Raw genomic sequence first — 14021 nt, 5'->3', positions numbered from 1 at the left:
TTTGTGCAAATTTGACAGTTTTACTGCTTGTTTATTGGATGTTGTTCAGCATTCTTAAGCATTTTAAATGCTTTTAAAAGCATTTAAAATGCTTAAACGCCTTAAGCAATTTAAGTCCAGCAGTAACGGAATAATAGTTCTCTGATCCACTCGCTGTCCCACATTATGACATAATAGACGTGTTTGGCGTTACCGCGTGGGACGTTACTGTGTGGGACGTTACTGTGTGGGACGTTACTGTGTGGGACGTTACTGTGTGGGACGTTACTGTGTGGGACGTTTCCGTGTGGGACGTTACCGCGTGGGACGTTTCCGTGTGGGACGTTTCCGTGTGGGACGTTTCCGTGTGGGACGTTTCCGTGTGGGACGTTACCGTGTGGGACGTTTCCGTGTTTGGCGTTTCCGTGTGGGACGTTACCGCGTGGGACGTTACCGCGTGGGACGTTACCGCGTGGGACGTTACCGTGTGGGACGTTACCGCGCTCTCCTCCGTCTGAAGCGCTCCTAACGTCCGCTGCGTTTTGTCCTGCAGCCAGAGGTCAAGTGGGCGGTTCCTGCGGCCGACCGGGCCAGGTACGAGGATCTGTTCAAGAAGACGGACACGGACAACGACGGCCTGGTCACCGGGGGGGACGTCATCGAGATCTTCATGCAGTCCACGCTGTCCCAGACCATGCTGGCCCAAATATGGTGAGGTCACCGTCTGGTTTCAGGTCACAGAGACGAAGTTTGATTTCCAGCTTTTGAGCTAAACTTGAATGCAGACATTTGATAATAAATATAATAACTTTATTTTAGGGCTGTGAAAGTAACCACACGTGATTAACAGAATAATGAATACGGGTCAGAGGGGCGAGCATATGAGCAAAAAATAATACCATTTATCAAGAGTTTTAATGGTAAAACAAACATTTACATTTTTATTTAGAAACTCCCGCTTTGAACATCAGTTCAGTGGACCCTCGGTGGATGTTTGGACGGCTCAGAGATCCTGTTTCAAACAGGTCATGTGACCTGGACGCTCAGGACTGTTCTGAGGGTTAGGCTACTTTTTTAAGGCGAGCTAACATTTTTGTAAAGTTTTCATTCAATGTAAATCTAAAAAATGAAAGAAAGGAGGAAGAGTGAGGATGTAGAGCAGGGATATTCAAATCCAGGCCTCGAGGGCCGGTGTCCTACATGTTTTCCAACCAACCTTCCATTGAAGCTCCTTATTGGCTGCTAATTTCCAGGATCAGGTATGTTTAGCCAATAAGGAGCTTCAATGGAAGGTTGGTTGGAAAACATGTAGGACACCGGCCCTCGAGGCCTGGACTTGAATACCCCTGATGTAGAGATTTGGACATGTCAGCAGAGAGACAGCTGGACCCAGACGGGTTCTCTGGCGGTCTTTCAGGACGGAGGAATGTCCACATGCAAACACTTCAAGTATTTCAAGCATCTGGATTCTTTTCTTTTCAAACTTCTCATCTCTGTCCTCTTTGTCGCTCAAACCCAATTTGGTTTGAGGGCTCTATTGCTCCACCTTGTGGACTATTTCAGTCATTGCATTTCTGTGAAAGTGTTGACACTTTCTACAGTCTTTGACCTCCAACCAACTCAGACCAGGAAATCCCGACCTCGACCCAGAGACGAGACCGTCCAGCACCAGAACATGAACCTGCTGTGCCTCTTTTTTAGGGGACTTGCCGACACGAAGCACACGGGGAAGCTGACCCGGGAGCAGTTCTGTCTGGCAATGCATCTGATCCATCAGAAGAGCAGCAAAGGCATCGACCCCCCCTCCAGTCTGACTCCAGACATGATCCCCCCGTCAGAAAGAACCGACTCCTCCATGGACCTCGTGAGTTCTCCTGTGTCTGCTGGACGGCCCGGTTCTTCCGCATTCATCTTTAGGGTTCCTGCTGCAGAACCTTCTGCATCTTTCTTAACGTTTGTTCTGTTGCTTTTTGAGCTCTTTCCTGTCCCGTCTAACAGAACTTTTGGGGTTCTCTGTCTTCTGTGAGACCAGGATTTACTTCAGCGTCTCAGATGCACATAGTGAGTACGGTAGTTCCGGTGTTTGTCTGAAGGGGGCAGTGTTGTTCCATGGTATTCTGTGAAGCTTAAAATGAAAATGACAGTTCCTGCTGTTGTTTTCACATTTACTCCAGTCAATTCTGAATTTATCTGAATTATTTCTGTGCCACCATATTGCAAGCAAAGGTCACAGATTTGAATCTCAAAATGTTCTAAATTGCAAACAAAAAGGTAAAGTGTAAAATTTGTTCTCAAAAACTGGACTTAATCATCACTCGTCCCTCAGCTCTATATGAATGAACTCTACTCATATATGCAGTTTTAGCAGCTAACTTTTCTTTAACCGTTCTGGTATCGCCTGTCCGTCCTGGGACCTATTGTGCATATTTTATGACTCCATCTGTGCATCTGTAAAAACTACAGGCATGAAGCCCAATGAGGCAAATTGAATTTGTGATATTGGGCTATATAAATAAAATTGAATTGAATTGAAAAACTTTTTTTTTCCTCTCAAAACATATTTTTGCGTTTGCAACACAAACGTTTTTAGATATGTAGTGCCTCATCTCGCTTTCGTCCTATCTTTGATTTTCCGTTCAAAATTTTCTCTCAGTGTTGTGTTTGTGCTGCACATCACAGCCTTCTGATTGGTCTAGATTCTCTCCAGTCAGGTGACTCTACCTGATTGGAAAACACCGCCGTGCAGCAGAGGATAATATGTGCTTCAAATCTTTGTTTTTAACAGATTTGAATGAAAATCAAACTTTTTTCCAATGTTTTACCCCAGAGGATTCATCGATCAGAAGGCCCAGAGTCCGCCTCGGCCCCCAGAGACAGAGACACCTGGTTGGATAGAATTTAGACCAATCAACAGGCTGTTTGGTGTGGCACAAACGTAACGCTGAGAGAAAATGTTTAAATCAAAGATGGGGCGAAAGCGAGATGAGACACTACGCATATGAAAACTTTTGTGCTGCAAACACAAAAATATATTTTGAAAGCAGATATTTTGTATTTGTAAGTTTTATTCTCAAAACACCTAACATGTTGTTTGCAATTTAGAACATTTTGATCTCAAACCTGTAACTTTTACTTGGAATATGGTGGCACAAAAATAATTTCATAAATTGAACAGAAAACGATCAGGATTACTAAAGACTACTCGGCATGAGAACTTCTTACATTTTACTGGATTACAACGTTGACAAACTGAGTGAGCGTCCAATGAAAGTTTACATCATGAAATGTGTGCAGACTGATGAAAGTTGGGGAGTTTAAATGTTTTAAGGACAAAAGGATAGTTGAGATTTTTGTCTGCTGACATGCTTTTATTCTGAAATATTCAGACTGACAAACACCTTCAGGAAGCATCACTTTTACTCAGACTGAATTCCCTCCCTAATCTAACTACTGAAACTATCTAGTGTCCTGGATTTCTACTCTCTACTTTTCTTTCATTTTTCTAAACGCCACATGTGACGTCACAGATTTCACAAAGTCAAAATTGAATCAAAACGAACATTTCAGGACATTTATTTATGACTCCACTGTGTTCTGATGGTGAAAATATTGATGGTTTATTAAAAAAATCACATTTAAATATGTTTTTGTTTGAAATTGTTCGACCGCAATGCATTGTGGGCTAAATTCGCTAATCTAGTGAGCATCAATGCACTCTAGTTTTTCACAAAGACTTTGTCGGAAATTTCTGGTGCTCTGGATTTTAGAGTAATAGATTCAGACAGAAAATGGAGACCGCACTATGTAGTGAGTAGGGGGATTCATTTAGTTAAACCCCGCCCCTCTACCAACACTAACACACATCGGGATAAATCTGGATACAGAAGCCGGTCCATCCCGTTTGCCTCTTCCCAAACTGGAGAACAGGGAAAGTGCAGGATGGGATACGGCCATCTCTTTTGTCCGCCGGCCCCTCCCCCTCACCTGTGTGATGCGTTTCCTTTCATGTCTCCTGTTTTCTGTAGACCTCCCTCTTTTTGTCCCTGCATGTTCTTCATTGGTTCCTGGTTTTCAGTCCTCACCCTCTGACCCCTCCCCCCCATCACACCTCTTCTCTTTCCCGCCTTTCAGCTGCGTCTCCGTGTTTCTGTCTTCAGGATAGCTTCTCCGGCTCGCTGGAGCTGACGGGCGTCAAAGACCTGGACGACCTCAGCAAAGAGATCGCTCAGCTGCAGAGGTGAAGCTCCGCCCCCGACGCCACACCGGGTCGTCTTTTAGGTGGATAAAATGGCGGCAGGTCGATGATGTTCTGCTGTTCTTCACTCACAGGGAGAAGTTCATCTTGGAGCACCAGATTCAAGAGAACGAAGAGTCACTCGTTCAGAAGAACGGCGATGTTCAGGTGAGGGCGGGGCGGCGAGAGCTGCTGCCGCGAGCGCCAGATGAAGGTGGTGAAGCGCGTTTGCTGTCCTCCTCAGAGCATGCAGCACGACGCCGAGCAGGAGAGCGGCTTCCTGCAGGAGCTGGAGGCGCAGCAGCGGGACGCTCAGGGCCGCCTGCAGGACATGGAGCTGCAGCGCTCCAAGCTGGACGGGATGCTGCACGACGTCAAGCACAAATGCCAGGAGGAGAGCCAGCTGGTAAGAGCCCGGCACCGCCGCCAGCCCGGCGCCCCCGCCAGCCCGAGATGAGGAGGAGGGGTCGCCGGCGTCAGGAGCCCAGCTCTGGCTCCTCTAACCCCTGAAGAGGCGGAGAATCCACATTCAGATCGTTTTCATCTGCATTCAGATTGCATCCATGCAGAGCAAGATCCGCTCTCAGGAGGCGGAGCTCCACAGTCAGGAGGACGAGATGAACCGGACCAAGTCCGACCTGAGCCGGCTGCAGGAGGAGGAGGCCCAGCTGGAGCAGAGGCTGCTGTCCGGACGCCTCCAGCTGGAAACCATCATGAAGTCGCTCAAAACCACGCAGGAGGAGATCAGCCAGGTCAGTGCGGACGCCAGGAGGACGCGGCGTGGAGGCGGAGTTTGTGCTCCTCAGTCAGAGTTTCTATTGTCATTGTAATGAAACGCTGGTTTTCTATAGAAACATTCAGTTTCTGTTCATAATCTGTGTGTCTTCTGTTTGCAGGCTCGCACTAAACTGGTCCTGATCCAGGAGAACCAGAAAGAAATCACCAAAACCATCGAGGAGTACAACAGCGCCTTGAGCAACATCGGCAGCGGGAACGCCGGCAGCCTGCCGGACCTCGGGAAGGGCTTGAAGGAGAACGAGCGTTTCCGACCTCCGGTCAGAACCCGTCCTCACAAACACGTTTCTGTTCTTCTGTCATGGAAAGACTGGATCAGCTGATCCGTGTTTTCGCTGCTCCTCTGATGCTCCGCTATGACATCATGAGTAGAAGTCTGAACTCGGCGGCGACTGTCTCCTCATAGGTTCATCAGGACTCCCTCAAGGACAGGATCGCCATGTTCAACAGCGGCGCTCCTAAAGAACCCGCAGCAGACCCCTTCCAGACAGAAGACCCCTTCAGATCCAACCTCCTCAAAGGTCTGGATTTCTTTCTGAGTCGGCGCTCGTCGTTGATGTTCCGCAGGATGACGGTCTCTTCCTCTCTCAGATCCGTTTGGAGACGATCCTTTCAAAGAAAGCGATCCCTTCAGAGGAACGTCATCTGAAGACTTCTTTAAGACGGACCGGTCGGACCTGTTTGGATCTGCTGACCCGTTTGCTAAGAAACCCGTCCCCCCGCTGAAGGTAGGAGGTCTCTGTGTCTGATTGGACCCCAGGTTCTGGACTCCACAGTGATGTTTTGGTTCTTGATGTTTCGTCTGTTTCAGCCGAGCGCCTTCAGCAGCAGCGAACCCTTCTCCTCCAGCGGAGCCAAGTCCAGAGACTCTGGTAGTCCTCACACATCCCTGTGACTCCTCAGTGTCTCCTCAGTGTCTCCTCAGTGTCTCCTCCGTGTCCCCTTCATGTCCCCTTCATGTCCCCTCCGTGTCCCCTTCATGTCCCCTCCGTGTCCCCTTCGTGTCCCCTCCGTGTCCCCTCCGTGTCCCCTCCGTGTCCCCTTCATGTCCCCTCCGTGTCCCCTTCATGTCCCCTTCATGTCTCCTTCACGTCTCCTCCCTCTCCCTTTCATGTCTCCCTCACATCTCCTTTGTGTCCCCTTCATGTCCCCTCCGTGTCCCCTCCGTGTCCCCTTCATGTCCCCTCCGTGTCCCCTTCATGTCCCCTTCATGTCCCATCCGTGTCCCCTTCATGTCCCCTCCGTGTCCCCTTCATGTCCCCTTCATATCCCCTTCATGTCTCCTTCAAGTCCCTTTCATGTCTCCTTCAAGTCCCTTTCATATCCCCTTCATGTCCCTTTCATGTCTCCTTCATGTTCCCATGTCTCCTTTATGTTCCAACCATATCCCCTTCATGTCTCCTTCAAGTCCCCTTCATGTCTCCTTCATGTCCCTTTCATGTCTCCTTCATGTCTCCTCCCTCTCGCTTTCATGTCTCCTTCATGTCTCCTCTTTTTCTCCCCCATATCTCTTCTTTATCTGACCCATTTCCCCTTCATGTTTGCTCCATGTCTCCTCCATGTCCTCTCCTCGTCTTCTCCTGGTCTCCTCCGTGTGTCCTCCGTGTTTGATGTTTTCCTTTTCCGTGACGGCGGCGCCGTAGCGAGCACACTGCAGCTTTTTGTCTCCTTTTCCGTGACGGTTCCTCCCGAGTCTGTTCCCGGACTCTGAACTGGTCCTGAAGTCCGTCTCAAAGAGCCGTTCTTTGCTGCTCCAGGTGACGCAGTACTTTGGGGGGGTCGGGGGGCAAACAGTTTCCCTCTCTGGCCTGAAGTTTTCCTGCGGTCTGTCCTATTTTTAGTTCCTACATTCACTCTTAACCACCAGTCAACTAAAAATACTCCCTACTCCTGGAAAAACAGGAGGTCTGCAGAAGCCAAACAGAAACTCAGTGACTGGTTCTTCACTGGAAGACACTGCTGCTCCTTCAACCACCCCCCCACCCGCCTACAGGAGCTGCTGCAGAACTTGTTTCAGTCGCTGCTGGATGCTCGTCATCCCGCCTTCCTACTGAGGCGGGACTGTCGAGCAGATGTAGATGAATGAGACCTTCTCATGAAACGGTGGTACTGTCCGGCTGTCCCCCCAGAGTTTGATGCTTTCTGATCTTTATCTGCCCCCCCACCCTCACAGTATCTCTGCGCAGACTCAGTTATTCGCTTAAACCTGAACTGTGAAGGGTTCTGCTGACAGGAAGCAGACCTGGACCCCCCCAGCTTCGTGAACCACAGTCTGAACTGAGTGTCCCCCACAGATGTGTTCGGGAAGGTGGACCCCTTCAGAGCCAAGTCTTTTGCAGGGAGCGGCGCCGGATTCGCTGACTTCAGTCACATGTCAAAGGTAACGCTCTGGCTGGTACCATAGAACAGCGGTCCGGTTCCGGTCTGTCAGCCAGCTGCAGAGACAGAAACACCACCTACATTTTTAAAAAATGTATTTCTCATCAAACTCTGAAGGAAGTTGTGAAAATCTCTCCGCCACGTTGACTCGATGCTGACACGAGTCAAGTGGCTCGGTCACGCGTCCGAATCCATCCGGTACTTTGCTGAAGTGGATTCTCCGACCGCTGAACTGAAACCTCCAAGAGTTAACAACAAAGTTTCTCTCAACAGAAGTTAAAAGTTAAAGTCCTATCAGTTGTCACACTGTGTGAAATCTGTTCTCCCCATTTGACTCCTGGGGGAGGGGTGAGCTGCAGACACAGCCGCCCTCAGGAACCATTTGGTGGTTTAACCCCCCCAATCTGACCCCTTACTGCTGAGGGTCAAGCAGGGAGGCACTGGGTCCATTTTAGAGTCTGGGGTCTGACTCTGCCGGGATTTGAACTCACAACCTTCCAGTCACATGGTAGACACTCTACCACAGGACCACCGATTTCAAAATAAAACAGATTCAAACCAAGAATCGTTACTCCATTATGGATTTATTGTGCAGTATACAGACCATAATAAGAACGCGTGTGGCCGTCTAATGTTGCTAATAAAGTTATTCAAACGGTGGATTCACACTATTATTATTATATTTAGAAAATGAGACTTTTTAATGGATCTTAAAGGAAATCTAGTGAAGAAAGTTTAAAGCAGAGAATGAAGAGAAACTTTATCCTCAGAAACTAAAACTGGAAGCTGAAAACCAAAAATCTGACTTTGTCCTCGTACCGGCCGCTCATGCCGTTCTACCGGGCTGTGGTCTGAAATGGTCGGACTCTTCTGCTCTCTGGAGGAGCTTCATAAACTGATGTGGTTGTTTTATCCGGTGGTTCTGTTGGACTCTGGTTCTGAAAGTCTCTTCTCTTCCAGCAGAAGCCGGACTCTCCTGGACTGGCCTCAAAGAAGAGTTTGCCCAGCAGGCCCGCTCCTCCGTACGGTAATGTCTGGAGCTGTTGCCCGTCCAGCTGTGGTGTAGCGTTCAGCAGCTTCACTGCAGCTAAGGTTGCATAACCTGAGTGCGAGCTGAGGGGCGGCTCTGCAGAAGCTGCAGCTTCCTCAGCGAGCTGTGAGATTGCAGAAATGATCATCTGAGATGTGGAGAGGAGGCGACCTGCCGGCAGAGACGGCCTCCTGTGCTTTAGTTATTGTTGACATGTCAACGTGTCAGCGGCGATGGCGGTTTGTTTCTTGATTTGCTCGCCTCACTTCTGGTGCGTGTGAAAAGCATCTCCACACCTTCAGCACATTCCCAGGCCGCCGCCTTCCGCTGTGACCTCACACTCTTTCTGTAAGCAGAAGCCGCGGCCTGAGAACCGAGTCTTCCGCTTCCTCTGATCGGGCTCCAGCGTCCGCCGGCGAGCTGATGCCGGAGCCGTGAGAGGCCGGCTTCTCCAGACCGTTCAGCCCACGTTCCTCTGAGGAGCTGAAGGATGCTGGGAAAGGCGTGCAGCTTCAGGAAAAGCTTCTGACACGAGTTCATGAGCAGGCTAATGTAGGCGAGGGCGGGTCCCTCCTTCCCTTCACGTCTGAGAAAAGCCGCTCTCTGCATGTTGAGTTTCACTGCATCAGTGAGCGTTACTCAGAAATGTGGTTAACGCCTCCTTTGAAGCCTCGTTCCCCCGGGGTAGCTGCTCTCCGTGCCCTCCGCCGTGCGCTTCCTGTTGCAGATATTTTCTCAGAGGACTCCTCGCCGTCATCGCCCTGAGCCGCTCTTCATTCTGACATGTCTGTGTTTTGCAGTAGGACTGCTCGGTTCCATTCCCGCGGCGCCCCTCCCGAGCGTTTGCCCCGCGGCGCTCGGGCAGAGGAGTCTGGCCGCGGCGTCCAGAGGCGGCGCCGTGGGCTCCGTAAGTCTGCTGACCGCTGGTCTGCATGTGCATGAGCGCCCCCCAGAGGAGGTTTCACGCCCGCTTCACGTCCCTCCAGTGAGGGGACCCCCCCCCTCCATTACTGACTAACCAAGCGATGCTTGTCCACGTCTGCATGTCAGCTGCAGCTCTAGACAGGAGGGAGGGACAGGTGTTTACACCTCAGGTGACAGCAGCAAAGCATTGTGGGGGATCAGAGGTCCGACCTGAAGCAGGACAGAAGCTGAAATCCTCTGTGTTTCTGTGCTTTTGTCCTGACGTCTGCGTTTGCCGCCGCATGCCGGCGTGTTGCTTCAAGCTGTTTCTCCGCGGATCTGAAGGCGGGAAGGAGAGACGTGCACGACTCCGTCTGTGTGAGACTGTCGAATCTAAGCGTGACGTCCTAATCCGTCTGTTTCTGAAATTTAGCTGCTTGGCTCAACTTTGATTTGAAATCTGCTCTATAGAAATGTTGTGAGTGGAGACGGCCCTCACTTGTGCTCACCTGCGCTTACCTGCACTCACCTGCACTCACCTGTTGTGCTCACTTGTGCTTACCTGCACTCACCTGCACTCACCTGCACTCAACCTGCGCTCACCTGCACTCACCTGTACTCACCTGCACTCAACCTGCGCTCACCTGCACTCACCTGTACTCACCTGCGCTCCGCTCCTCTCATACAGTTTGGAAGTGAACGCCAGCAGCTGGAGTGGGCCAAGCAGGACGGCGAGCGCGAGGAGCAGGAGCGGCTGCGGCGGCTGCGGCTGCAGGAGCTGCAGGATCTGGAGCTGGCCATCGCCCTCAGCAAGGCCGATGCGCTCAACGCCTGACCACGCCCCCCAACCTCTGATGTCATCACCAGCGCTCGCCTGACACCACTACAGCACCCCCCATGTACATAAGACTGCGTCCTGTCTGCTTCATGTTACACCCCCCCCCGAAACCATATACATTCTGTCTTTAAAACGATGAATCTGTCAAATGCACTTTAATGAGTTTATCTGAAGGAGCTGTAAATAATTCTGATGTTACAGGTTTGAGATTTTATTATTTATCTCTGTTAGTGAAGGACTGTGGAGGTCAGAGGTCACGGAGAACCGCTGACCTTCATCGGATGTTTCCTTCTTTTTAGTTGTGATGTTGGGAAACTTAAGTGCTAAACAACCAAAAGCCTCTAAACCGACTAATGTTTGAGTGACGCACACAGACGTGTTCATCAGACGGTTTCTGGGGAGTTGATTAGAGCGTTTTTTGTGGGCGGGGTTTTTGTGGAACTTGGAAAACTTTATTTAAACCATCTCTAACTTGTGCTCAGAGTTGGAGCTGGGAACGATCAGGTTACCGCGGTTACGTGGACCTTCATGAAAGAGGTGATTCTGGTGTTTCACGGGGCTGGAGGGGGGTGTTTGGGTCATAAATAAACTCTGTCAATCTGCTCTGATGGTTTTTTATTATTATTTTTGCTGAAACTGCACATGCGCGTCCCGGTGCTCTGCAGCGATATTGGAACCAAAAAAGTGAAATGAGAACGATGCATTTGCATCTTCCAGGGCAGATATTTTTGTCCTGGTATGCGCTTCCTCTTTTCTCCCCAATATGATCTCATGTTCATCCTGCAGTCCTGTAACCTGGATGAGAGCGGCGTGCTGGGAGGAGCTCTCAGACGTGGACGCTCTGAGACTCCAGGGTGTAATTGTAGCATTAAGGCTCTTTGATGTGCAGCTCTAATTCCCACCCATCAGAAGGAGAGTCTCCGGGCTCCCTGATGAGGGCTTGCTGTGCCCCTCTGTCCAGACGGTCTGGGCTCCCTCTGTAATTATGGAGATGGAGTGTTTGTATTTATAGGCTGAGCCGTAACCGACTGGCCTACTGTGGTGCAGCTGCAGAGCATCTCTGGAAATCCAGCAGCGGTTCAACAGTTTACACGCTGCTGCTGTTTGTCATGACAAAGCCACAAACCAAAGTTCAAATCCAGTCTTTTAATATTTACAATAAATACACATTTTACAGTATAAAACTCATTATCTTATTGTATAAATTTAGGTAAAAAACAGAATGCACAGGACGTCGAGCCCTGCTCGTGGACAGAGAGGCTGATCTGGAGAAACTTCAGCCACTGAGGCAGTTTAAAGAAACGTTGTCTCTGCGCGTGCGTGAGGAGCCTCCTCGCGGGCTCCTCCGCCCGTCAGGCTGCGTGTGGCCGTGTCACTCGTCTCTGAGACTTCCAGTAGCGCGGCCAGAGAAAGGCACGTTTGTGTCAAACACAGCATTCCAGTTCGGTCAGGTTCGCGGGGCCAGCCCTTCACGGTCCGCCTGCTGTCCAAACACCAAAGCTTTCTACAAAGTAGTACCAGCTACGTTACACTAACACATAATAGAGCAAACAGGCCGAGTGGGAGCATTTAAATAACAGCAGTACAAAAGAGTCCTTCACATGTGCCTCTTCATGTGCAGCGCCAAATGGTCGGACCTGGAGAAGGCGCGCTCGCACAGGTGGCACTGGAACGGCCGGTGTCCGGTGTGTTTGCGGAAGTGGCGGGTCAGCTCGTCGGAGCGGGCGAACTTCCATCCGCAGCCCTCCCAGCTGCAGTGGTACGGCTTCTCACCTGCGAGGACAGAACGGAGCGCGTTAGCGGTTTGGAGCGCCGTGCGTCATGACGCGCGCCGTGCGTCTAAACTCACCGGTGTGCGTCCGCAGATGCGCCTTCAGGTGGGAGCTCTTCGTGTAGGTCTTCCCGCAGCCCGCGAACGTGCAGGTGTGCGTGGCCGTGCGCTTCCGCGGCCACGTGCGGCGGCCCCTTTTGGGTTTGGACTCCAGCAGCTCCAGCGGGGAGGAGGGGGGGGTGAGCATCACCCTCTGCGCGCCCGGCTGCAGGTTCAGCCCCTCGTCGTACATGACGAAGCCGGAGTGCGGGTTGTGGAAGGACATCTGCATCTGGGGAGCCTGGCCGTGGTGCTGGAACGCCGCGGGCGCGTGGTACTTCTGCGGGAAGCTCATGGGCGCGCACAGCTGCGCCTGGCAGTCCGTGGCCCCCTGGTCGTCCGGGCTCAGGGGGGGCGTCATGCTGCTGGCCGCCCGCGGGGAGATGGCCACCCGGGGCTGCTCGAAGGACATCATGCAGGACACGTTCCCTTCCTGCTTGATCTTGCTGCAGCTCTGCGGGACCATGCCCATGACGGGCCCGTAGCTGTCCATGGGGGGCTCGACCTTGATGTTCTCCGGGCGGGGGAAGTGGGCCGCGTTGACGTAGAATCTCCCCTGTGCGCCGGGGGCGCGCGTAACGCCAAAGCCGGTGGCTCCCTCGGAGCGGAGGAGCTCCGTCATGAGGCTGGCGCCGTACGGGGGCGGCGGGGAGCGGTGGTCTTCTGCGGGGAACGGCGGCGCGGCGCCCCCGGCGGGGTACATGCTGGGGTCGGACGCGCCAAAGTATTCTCCTGCGCTGTCGGAGCCCGTCGTGTTGGAGAGAATAAAATCCAGATCGAGGTAATTACTCAGATCCTCGTCGTCCTTCTTGCTGATGCTGTCCAGGCTCTGTACCATTTCAAGCATGGAGCAGTTTGTGGAGACTAATTTGTCCATGTCCCCCTTCCACCTCTGCGGAGAGACCAGCGGGACAAGTCAGTATCAACTCAACAAAGAAATAATTCATTTGATCATTTCTTTAAAAAAGTTTCGCGTCACGCGCGTAAATCCCGTTTTCACCAACTTTTCTCCAAACAAACTAAATGTAAAACTTACATTTTCCCAGGTTTTTTCTCTCTGATTTGAGAACGTCGAGAAGGACGGCAGCATCACTCCGGATAAAGCCATCGTTTGGAGGCTGAAGTCTGAAATCTTCTCAAAGTTGCGTAAAGTGGAGCGCCAGAATCTGCGCTTTTTTCAGCCCCTCTCCACAGCTGCGCTCCAAGATCATGAAAATGTTTGAAAAGTGGAAGGAGGTCCTCCAGACCTTATACTCTCTAAGCTCCGCTCGGGCGGCCAATTGTGAGAGTTCAGGAAACAACGTAGTCTGGTAAATTTAGCCCTTTATAAGCAGACGTGCAGCTGCCGGGCTCAGTGCGCTCTGTGACAGCAGAGGCAGCGCACAGCAGCCTATAAAGTAAGAACCTCCCCCAGACTGACGCCCAGAAGAACTACCCACCTGAGAAGCTTTGGAAAAAAAGTTTCAACGTGTAAACACTCCCCGTCGCCATGGAGACCGGGGATCCTTGCGTAATGCGCTCGTGAAACGAGCCGGTGACAGAAACTACTGGAAGAGCCTCGCGCCGTTCAGTTAATCATTAATAAAAACATCAGATCTGAGTCAAAGTGGAAGAAATAAACACTTGATTAAAGGAGAACTCACGGATCTTCACTTTAGAAGAAGTTCTGACCTGTTTTCCCCTCATCACCCTGGTGGTTCTTCAGGTACTCTGCCCCCCTCCCGCACCCACCTGAGCCCCGCTCTCGACTCATTGTCATGCGTGGAGATGCGTTTTGTCCCCGCGCAGCGGGCCTGCGCAAACAGGCGCCAGGCGCGTCTGGAGCCGCGCTCCCGCCGTAAACACGGCTGCAGGTATAGCGCTCCATTCAGGTGTAAATGGCGCGCGGGGGCCGCGGTGTCGATGGGGCCACATTTCCATCTGCAGACTCTGGTTTCTGCATTCCTTTGCTTTGACTGTCTTCCCGACAGGAAAACATGTTTTTGTGCAACAT

General features: G+C 51.4%; 2 protein-coding genes across 6 annotated transcripts in view; one reads left to right on the top strand and one right to left on the bottom strand.

Annotated features, from left to right (window-relative positions):
* The window catches only part of eps15l1b (epidermal growth factor receptor pathway substrate 15-like 1b), a 17125-nt gene extending 6359 nt beyond the window's left edge, over positions 1-10766 (top strand). The window contains exons 10-24 of one of the 5 annotated variants that reach the window (XM_024274071.2): positions 533-690; positions 1681-1843; positions 1978-2040; positions 4137-4216; positions 4309-4381; positions 4458-4619; positions 4768-4965; positions 5110-5268; positions 5415-5529; positions 5600-5736; positions 5820-5880; positions 7303-7388; positions 8351-8414; positions 9218-9324; positions 10009-10766. In XM_024274071.2, the coding sequence (XP_024129839.1) occupies positions 533-690; positions 1681-1843; positions 1978-2040; positions 4137-4216; positions 4309-4381; positions 4458-4619; positions 4768-4965; positions 5110-5268; positions 5415-5529; positions 5600-5736; positions 5820-5880; positions 7303-7388; positions 8351-8414; positions 9218-9324; positions 10009-10155 (1773 nt within the window). In that variant the 3' untranslated portion in view covers positions 10156-10766. Of the gene's footprint in view, positions 1-532; positions 691-1680; positions 1844-1977; positions 2041-4136; positions 4217-4308; positions 4382-4457; positions 4620-4767; positions 4966-5109; positions 5269-5414; positions 5530-5599; positions 5737-5819; positions 5881-7302; positions 7389-8347; positions 8415-9217; positions 9325-10008 lie in introns of all 5 variants that reach the window. The other 4 variants (XM_024274070.2, XM_024274072.2, XM_024274074.2 and 1 more) reach the window with 4 other exon arrangements.
* Positions 10767-11289: 523 nt separating this feature from the next.
* Positions 11290-13519, bottom strand: klf2b (Kruppel-like factor 2b). Its single transcript, XM_024274453.2, has 3 exons — positions 13065-13519; positions 12008-12920; positions 11290-11931 (listed from the first exon to the last, which is right to left on the bottom strand). Exons 1-3 carry the CDS (start codon positions 13134-13136, stop codon positions 11756-11758), a joined length of 1161 nt encoding a protein of 386 aa, XP_024130221.1. The 5' UTR covers positions 13137-13519; the 3' UTR covers positions 11290-11755.
* Between the last annotated feature and the right edge of the window lie 502 nt (positions 13520-14021).

The sequence above is a fragment of the Oryzias melastigma genome, linkage group LG17 (assembly GCF_002922805.2).
Source record: "Oryzias melastigma strain HK-1 linkage group LG17, ASM292280v2, whole genome shotgun sequence".
NCBI lineage: Eukaryota > Metazoa > Chordata > Actinopteri > Beloniformes > Adrianichthyidae > Oryzias > Oryzias melastigma.
This window is presented reverse-complemented; position numbering and strand designations above follow the sequence as displayed.

Excerpts from the sequence above, each read along its gene's own strand:
- klf2b (XM_024274453.2), bottom strand. The coding sequence starts at position 13,136 with ATGGCTTTATCCGGAGTGATGCTGCCGTCCTTCTCGACGTTCTCAAAT. Across the intron at positions 12,921-13,064 it reads GAGAAAAAACCTGGGAAAAT|AGGTGGAAGGGGGACATGGA; the intron begins GTAAGTTTTACA and ends GTCTCTCCGCAG. Across the intron at positions 11,932-12,007 it reads GCATCTGCGGACGCACACCG|GTGAGAAGCCGTACCACTGC; the intron begins GTGAGTTTAGAC and ends CTGTCCTCGCAG.